Source organism: Phalacrocorax aristotelis, chromosome 5 (assembly GCF_949628215.1).
Source record: "Phalacrocorax aristotelis chromosome 5, bGulAri2.1, whole genome shotgun sequence".
In the NCBI taxonomy this organism is placed as follows: Eukaryota; Metazoa; Chordata; class Aves; order Suliformes; family Phalacrocoracidae; genus Phalacrocorax; species Phalacrocorax aristotelis.
In genome coordinates this window covers 53,522,991-53,531,959 of record NC_134280.1, presented here as the reverse complement: position 1 = coordinate 53,531,959, position 8,969 = coordinate 53,522,991, and the positions used below count along the sequence as shown (strand labels likewise).

The 8,969-nt window shown below is 50.8% G+C and overlaps 1 protein-coding gene across 1 annotated transcript; it reads left to right on the top strand.

Annotated features, from left to right (window-relative positions):
- Positions 1-410: 410 nt before the first annotated feature.
- On the top strand, positions 411-1,940 carry ASCL2 (achaete-scute family bHLH transcription factor 2). The gene is made up of 2 exons (XM_075094578.1): positions 411-1,018; positions 1,129-1,940. The coding sequence occupies exon 1, from the start codon at positions 477-479 to the stop codon at positions 1,005-1,007; it is 531 nt and encodes a 176-aa protein (XP_074950679.1). The 5' UTR covers positions 411-476; the 3' UTR covers positions 1,008-1,018; positions 1,129-1,940.
- Positions 1,941-8,969: the final 7,029 nt, after the last annotated feature.

Here is an 8,969-nt window from a genome sequence, read left to right as displayed (position 1 = left end):
AAAAAAATAAAGGCAGAAGCGGCGGGCAAAGGGAAGGGCCGCAGCAGGCGGGCCGGGCAGGGGCGGGCGGGGGCGGGAGCGCACCCCCGTCCCGCGGGGGCAGGGGGAGAACGCCGGGCCCTGCCCGGAGCGGGCGGTGCCACGCGCCGGGCGCGCGCGGGGGCGGGGGCGCGCGCGCGGGGGCAGGGCGGGTGTCGAGGGGGTGCGGCGGGCGCGCGTGGCGCGGCGTGCGCGGCGCGTGCGGCCGGCGGGGGCTCGCGAGCGGCGGCGGCGGCGCGTTGATAAGGGGCGTCCGGCGGCGGCGCCCGCCGCAGAGTCGCGGAGCGGTGGCGGGGATAAACACCCCCGCGCTGCTCACCACCCGCTTTCCTTATTATTTTTTTTTTCCCCCCTTTAAATTTAGTTTTTCTTAAAAAAAAAAAATCTTTTTGTTTTCTTGCGCGCTTTGCGCCCGCCGCCGCCGTGGCCGCCCGGCGATGAACGGCGCGGCGCTGCCGCCGCTGCCCCCCGCCGCCCCCCGCGGCCGCCGTCGGCCCGCCTCCCCCGAGCTGCTGCGCTGCAAGCGCCGCCTGGCCTTCGCCGCCCTGCCGAGCACCGGGGCGGCGGCGGCGGCGGCGGCGGCCGTGGCCCGTCGTAACGAGCGGGAGCGCAACCGCGTGCGGCTGGTCAACATGGGCTTCGCCGCCCTCCGCCAGCACGTCCCGCACGGCGCCGCCAGCAAGAAGATGAGCAAGGTGGAAACGCTCCGCTCCGCCGTCGAGTACATCCGCGCCTTGCAGCGGCTCCTCGACGAGCACGACGCCGCCGCCGCCGCCTTCCCCGACGGCCGCGGGCGGGCGGCCGTCGGGGAGGGCGGCGGTGGCGGCGGCTACTCCTCCGCTTCGCCCTCCTTCGCCTCCTCCGTGCCCGGCTCGCCTTGCTCTTCCGAGGAGAGCGGCTACGACGCGGCGCTCAGCCCCGAGGAGCGGGAGCTGCTCGACTTCACCAGCTGGCTCGGGAGCTACTGACCCGGCGGGAGGTGAGGGGGCAGCCGGCGGTGGGGGGGAGGAGGGGGCCGCCTCCCCATGCGCCGGCGCTCGGGGGAGCGGGGCGCGTACCCACCGGAGCTCTCTGCACATCTCTCCGCAGCCGCGCTCAGCCTGCAGTAGTACCTCAGCGCCCTCGCTCTCCGCAGAAAGCCGGCACGGCGACCCCCCTCCCCACAGAAACACTTGCCGCCCCCCCCCCCCCCCCCCCCCGCCCCGGCGGGGCGCCGCTGGCTGCTTTCCTCGCCGGGTTCACCCGTCGTCTTCGGGCAGCGGGAAGTGCAATGGTGTAACCGGCGGGGCTCCGGTACCTGCGCCGGGGCGGCGGCGGCTCCACCTGCCCGCCGGGAGCTGCCGGCGGAGAGGAGGCCCGAGAGACCCCGCTTCCCGCCGCGGCTGCTTCGGAGGGGTGGAAAAGAAAAGAAAAACACTTGATGCTTCCTTGTTTCTGGAGGGGGAGGGAACTTTTTTATCATGTCAGATTCTATTTTACATATAACTTGAACGGCCTGTGGGAACACTGGTGTATGAAGACTTATTTTTGTACAAGAAACCTTAGAGAAAAGGGGTGAGGAGATGGGTCTATTTTTAGCAAGTCCTATTCCGTTGTTCTTGAACACTGCCAGCTAGAATGTTTTGGGAACATACACAAGTTTAGATAAAAAGATGGGTTTTTTTCTCTCCAAACACTTTAGTAAAAGACTGTAAAGTTATGTTGTGTCTTAACGTGGTGTCCAAGTTTGCCTGGTGTGAAGGTCCACTGCTCTGAAAACTGAAGTTTTTTTTAAAAAAAATGTATTGAAGGCATTTTTGTATGCACTTGCTAGGATTTCTTAAGTTGTACATATGCAGTTTTTAAGAGAGTATCATATTTTATGTAAATTGACTTTATAAATAAAAATCTATTTATAAATTACTTCAGGGCTGTAAGGTGCATGTGTTTGCCAGAAATGCCCAAGGTAACTTCTGTCTGAGCAGGTGGGAGAGGGGACTAATGAGCGGTACAGCAGAGAGGCAGTTCTCCCGGACCAGGCTTCATGTGCAGAAGGGAATGAGGAGCAGCACAGCAAAACCTCCAGGCTTCCTTTTTTTCCCCTCCCCATTCAAATTTTATGAACTTTACACTTGGTGCAAGTACTCCAGAGCTGATGTACGGGGATGCGGATGCATGTGGGAGATGGGGCATGTTCAGCTCTGGTAACTCCTTTCCAGGGCACGCAGAAGGTGCCGCAGGCTGCGCTGCCCTTGCTGGCAGCGATGGGAGAGTCATGGGAAGGTGAAGGGGAGTGGGTATCTGAAGTTGGTTTGTCCTGGCACCTACGTTGAGGAGTTAGGTTGGGGTGCCTTTATTCAGGTGAGCCGCATTTCTGAGATCAGTGTTGTCATTTAAAACCCTTCCACATAACTAAGTGTCCTACTCTGTCCTCCTCTAACTTCAGCTGCTTGTACATGTACTTTATCTAAAAGCAATAAGCAAACATGAATTGCTCCTTAGAAACTATTGTCAGAGACTCCTAAGCTCTGTCCATTACTTTTGCACTCACGCTGAAGGCCTGCTTCAGTGCAGGTGAGCCAAAGTAAAACAGATTGCTGTGAAACAAAACACAGCGATGATGGCATGAAAAACTACAGCAGAGGTTACTTCCCTTAAATAGCTCTAGTGAATGCTACTAGTTGCATGGAGCAAAATGGACCAGCCTCTAGAATACAGTGAGCAAACACAAAACAGAAAGGGTTATTAAAATTGACCTACTTTGCAGGGACTGTGTGTGTAATCTCTTGGCTGTGTTAGTGCTGGGAAGGTAGAAGTTTTCAGGAGTATGATCACACAGTCCCGACTGTGTGCTCTGTAATCTAGATCTGTAAGAGTATTCCACATATATGATTCCATTATTCCATTTGAAAAGAAAAAAAAAACAAAAAACCAAAATCAACAACCCATGGGAAAATGCAGGCTCTGACAGCAAGTACCATTTAGGAGTCTGCAAGCAAGATCAATGATTACTGTGCTTCAAGTTCATTCCCCAAAGTTGCTCTGATAAACATGCCCTTTGAAAGGCCCAGGAAATTGAAGTTCTTGATAAATTGCTTGCAAAGATTTTGCCCTGCATGACTCTTCAACAGCCCCACAGGTAGGAGTGTGAGCTGACCTGGGTGTTAAGTGATCTGCTACACTTGGCGGCAGCAGCAGATAGGGTGGGTGGGGTGGGTTAGCATGGTACCTTTCCCCAGTTGGAGTTTAGGGGCTTTATTGTCATGGATGACCTCCAAAAATTCAGTCAGGCATAAACCAATGCAGATTCCCACATACTTATTCTCAGCCTAAACCAACAGCATGCCATCTTTCCCAAGCAATTTAGGAAAAAAGAGGACTGCTGCATTTATCTGCACAAACGTCCCGTGATGGCAGAACGCATTTGTTTAGAGAGTTTTACTACTGCTTGTCAGAGTGTTTGTTTTCCTTCCGTAGGAGCACTGGCCATTTTCATATTTCCAAAAGCAATATTTAGCTCTTAGTTGAGTAACTCCCAGCCTTATTACTAGGTTCATCAGATCACCCAAGATACTGTTGCAGCAACATTAAAGCAGAATCAACTGTAACTGTATTGGCAAGAAATGAGAACAGTTTTCACTTAATAATGAGGGGGTGAGGGGGGAGAGAGAGCTTGGTCAGCATCACAAGCTACCTTAATGCTGTCAGTCAGTGTTTCCGTAGAAAATAAATAGGGGGGAAATCAGGAATGTACAATTTACTTTTAAAAAATCAAGGTGGTCATGAGTCCTCCAAACACTTGAGGGGGAAGAGTGCAGGGAGAAGGATGTATGCCTGATTTAGAAACGCAAGATGGACAGAGGGACTCTTTCCTCAGCCATGGTGACAAGTCACTAGCAGATTCTCAGATCAAGCTGCTAAAGAGGCTGCACCAGAGAGAAAGTTATTGAATCATTCTGCCCTTTTAAGAGAGCGTTAGGGAGGATGCAAGGTAGGTTCTTTGGCAGTTGCAAAGACAGCTGGTACCTTTGGCCAGCCTGGCTCACTCCTGTTCTCTTCAACTGCAGCCACCTGAAGAGTGTTTGGACCAAACTGAGAAGATTCCTGGCTATAAAAGCTCACACCTAGACCGCTTTGCTCCATTTATGCAAAATAGTGCTAGAGCAAAGACTTGGAGATGAAAGCCCTCTGACCACAAAAGTCCCCTCTAAGCAGCAAGACACCACACCAGATCTGCCTTCTCAGCCAGGTGCTTCCCCTGCCTGGAGTAGCCACCTCCACGTGACAGTGGGACTTTCAGCGTCTGGGTTAGCTGCCATTAACCAAGGGCTGTTGTGGGGGCTTCCAGGAAGCCTGGGTGCCTGCCTAAACTGCTACCTGAAACACTTGTGGCAGGGATGGGGAATGTCTCTGATGAGCACATCGTTTCTCTTTAGTTGTATAGCTAGAAATTCAGTGCCTAAAATGGAAACTCCAGCTCCCTGGGAAGACACAAACCCAGCCCTAAGTTGAGGTCTGCAGGACAGTCAGATTCAAGCAGAAGAAATACGCTGAGGAATTCTGAGAATTAAGAAAAAAAAAAAAAAGCTGCAGCAAGCCGAGGGTGCCAGGAAGCACAGCATTGAACCATGCATTATTGCACTGTAGCGTTTAAATGATGCTGTCACCGTTTGTGGCCAGCCTCAGGTTCAGTTCCATGGCTACACTGCTTCCAAATTTGTTCACATGTTATTAGAAAAGTAGTTTTGTAGGAAAGGGCTATGCCTTCTGCTTGAAGGCTTGCACACCGTGAGAAGCACCAGGAAGCTGGCACACGGGTACCCTGCAGCATCTCCATGGCAGGATGGCATTGCTGGTCCTTCTTGCAGGACAAGTGGCTGCCTCAGAACCCCGGCACTGCAGTGGTCTCCAGGAGATTCCTGCCTCAGACCACATTGAGAGACAAGAGTCCAATGGCAGAGGGATTTCTGCTGTTCCTACCACCACATGGCATCACCAGCAAATATCAGCTCTACTACAGGTTGTCCTGCAGAGAATGGCCAGTGGCTGGTTTCCATTTATAAGGACTCACTTTTACATTAACACCTTGTAAAGATCTTGTTACACACCAAGCGCAGCAGGCAGTGAGGCGAGCTTCTGCCTCCCCTCCCATCTGTTGGAAGCAGCCGCCAGGAAAATACTGGTCTTGCCAGCCTTTGGTCTACGTCCCAAGGCTTTTTGCCTGCCATGGTTTGTGGGCAGACAGCTGTGTGCTAAGACTAGTCCTGAGGTCATTTCACTCTTTTCATGCAGGTCACAGAATAGACGGCTAACAGTAACAATTTTCAGTCATTCCTTATCTGGATTGGATGTGGGCCAGCAGCCTGGGAGTGTGTGTAGTTAAGAATGAAGGGCAGCCCTTGCACAGTCAACAGCAGGCAGAGCTGGCCTGGCTTTGCCCAGTTTGGGCATCAGCCAGCAAGGGTTCGGTTTTCTTCCCAGAAACTATCATCAACAAAGTACGATATGAAGGCATACCTGAGAGTAATGGGAAAAAGAGTATTAAAGCAGCACCAGCTGTAATCACAAGTTAACGTTGCACTCTTAAGAGGCTATCAGGCAGTATAACAAATGACTTAAAATCCTGGGGACACCGTGAACCCCCAGCTCCTTTTCAGCTCTGTGCACCCCCTGGCACTCATGAACGGAAGAGTTCTGCCAGGACCTCACCACAGGTCTTCTCAAGCCAGTCCCTGGGACTTCGTCTTTGGAGAAGTGAGCGGATGCTCCTGTACCTAAGTCTGAGGGCACAGAGAGGTTTTATACTTACCAGTGCTCAGTCTGTTATAGCCAACTAATTTATTCCATCCATTATTTTCCCACAATATAGATCTACTGAGGAAGAGGCTAAAGCTCGTACAAGGAAGGGAGAAGTGGCATAGCTAAAGTACTTCCCAGTAAGAGGGGCTGCTTTGCACCTCTGCTGTCACCATTCTCAAGTGGGGAAAACTGAAGGGGAACATCAGCATCCTTAGCTTAGGGAAAGTGTGGGAAAAGCAGAGACTGGAATTTCTGCTGTGTTTTAACTGGAGATTCTCCCCTGTTCTTAAGACCCTTGAGACAGAGATCACTGCAGAAAATGAGGATTTATTAATCCTGATATGAACAGAGTGCTACCTGCCCCCCCCCGTTGTCACCACTCTTTTGTCCCAGGGCACAAGGTGGCAAAAGGATAAGCAAAGTGACCCACACAGGTCCTAACGTGGCTGTGCTACATACAGGTGAGGCAGGAGAGAGGTCCTCAGAGAAACCCTAGCCGGCTGGTAGGCTCCAACACCAGCATCCACACACTTGTCTTGGGAAAAACCCAAGACAAGACAGACATTTAATATCTGCCCAAGTTATCAGTGTTGTTTTACAATAGAGAAGAAATAAACAATCTTGTAGAAGAACATGGAAATGAAAGTGAGAAACAAGTGCAAGAAAGCGGTCAGCAGTAGAAGGCATAGCGCACAGAAGGCAAGAAGCACAGAGAAATGACTTCAAGTATTAGGCTATGACACCCACCCACCCCACCCCTAGCTCTATAGATGCTTCTGTTTATGGGTAGATGTTAGTAAGACTAGAGTATAAACAGCAGAAAAAGAGAAACTTCTGGTAAGACAATTGTTTGGCTGCAGGGACCAGGGCAGTTCTTCAAGCTTTGACCTATGAGCATCCACCTTGCTGCTGGAGAAGCCTCAGTCCTCTCCCCTCTTGATCTCCTTTCATCTCCTGGCCTCAGCCCCACCACTTAAAGCCTGCAGTACAATAGTTATCCAGTCACCAGACACAGTAAATTGTGCTTGCTTTTTAAGTTGTTTGTTTTTGTTTTTTTTTTTTTTAAAGGCAAAGAAAAACCAACAGAGGGAGGCACGATAGCCCCAAGGGAAATTTTCTGTTAAAGTCACTGCCAAAAGAATGACCAATTTGTAAGTGAAATGTTGACACTTATAACACAGAAAATATCCTTCTCTTCAGTGAAGCACTTCAAGATCTTTTTTTTAAGAAATGAATTTTATCAGGATATTAAATACTAGAAGGAAGTGTTGCAATACTGTAACAGTTTCCTTTTCTCTCTGTTTCCCATTTTCACATGCACAATTCCTTCAAGGCTCCACAAAGGAGCCACAGTCCCTTTAGCAGAACCATACACAGAAAGAGCAGGTGAAACCCACTGGGTAAATAAAAATCTAGCTTAAAAGTATTAGTAAATACCAACATCCTCATACCAGCACAGTACCTGCAAAGCCCTCCTTACAGGCTGCTGATTCCTACATCCCTGGCACCAGCTTGCATTTAGCATGGGCTTGCTTATATCAAAGGGAAGCCAACTGGTGTCAGCTGGAAGCAGCTGCTTCTCTCAGTGAAGTACCTCTGTTCCATTCCCTACTGAGGTGGGTCTGCACTGGCCAGCTGGCCCCCATCACTGCTTCTCCTTGCCCAGGAGACACCTAGCACCAGAGCGAACTGGGCAACAGGGGGGGTGAAATGTGCTTTAAGCAGCTTGAAGTTTTCAGCACACACTGTATTTGCATCTGATTTGAATGGAGGCAAGGATGGGGACCAGGTCTGGGTGCACCCTGGCACAGCTCTGCACTGTGTCTTTGCCTGATTCCCCCAAAACCCCTCTCCAGGAGCCTGGCTGACTGTCCTGCAGGTTGCATCCCAGGGATGCAGCTGAGATAGTTTATACCCTTCGGTCTTTGGTCTTGTTAGAGGACAGCCAGTAAAGAGGGGTGGGAGCAGAGAGGCTTTTGAAGTGGGGAGACCACAAAGCTCATTTAGGATGCATACACCACCAAAAAAACCCCAACCACCAGACAGTAATAACTTCAAACCAGTGCTGACTGGAGTTGAAAACAGTGATGTACTGGCAGAAAAACTAGTGCGTAAGCCAAGTTCAGACGTGGTGTAAACTGAATTTGACTCTGTTTACAATGCTGAAGAGAGCTAATGGTTGCTGGCAGGCAAGTCGTGCCATTAAAGAGAAGCATGGCAACGTGTTAAAGGGACCTCTGAGCACTCTTTCAAGCCCAGCTGAAATCAGAACCAACCCGCTCTGTGCAGCAAAACCTGCTGGGGAAAGCAGGTGCAGCGTCCATGTCTTGCACATCCCATGGCTATTTGGGCCTGAGTATGTGAACAGGACCCTTAGTGGGATCTGGGGTATAGGACAGGGGCTGCACTTGGTGTGCGTGTGGTAGAAATCACCCAGCTCTGGCCAAGGAGCAGAGGACGATGGCTTCTCAGGCTGCCTGGGACACAGGCTGGGGCAGGAGGTGAGGCAGGCTGCCTGCAAGTTGTTTTCTTCTGCTGCATTTGGGGGGACAGGATTGGGGACCATTCCTTGTGAGTGAAGCATAAAGCCACCCACACTGTTCTGCCGCCTTCCCATCCCAACTGCATCCCACCACCCTCAGCCTTGACCCAATGAAGTAGCATCATCACTGTGTTGGTGTACTGTCGCATCACTGCAACCTTGTACAGAATATGATAACCAGGTCTTGCGGCTGCTTTATTCAGCCACTGCGGAGGGCACTCTGTACACAGACAGCAAGGAGCACCTTACGCATTGCTGAAGGAGTTCACCATAGGCTACTTCATCCCACTACAAAACCATGCTGCATGGCTGGATTAGCCCTGGCTCCAGAGCCAGCTTCTTCATAGCCAGGCAGTGTCATGACACACGCCTGCTTGAACACAAGCAATCTAAACAGCTGTATAGCTCTTTCCTGGCAAATTTTCATGAGCCAGAAGAGGTAAAATAAGTGCACAGTAAAGTTCTTGTGTTAATTTATTTGTGCCCACTTAGGTTTATTTTGTTCTGTTTTAATAAGAGAAGTGAATTGAGACTTCTGTTGGAAAGTTAAAATAATTCACTTCAAGCATTCCTTGTTAGTGTGTGACAAAGCAAGTACTGAACTTTCAAA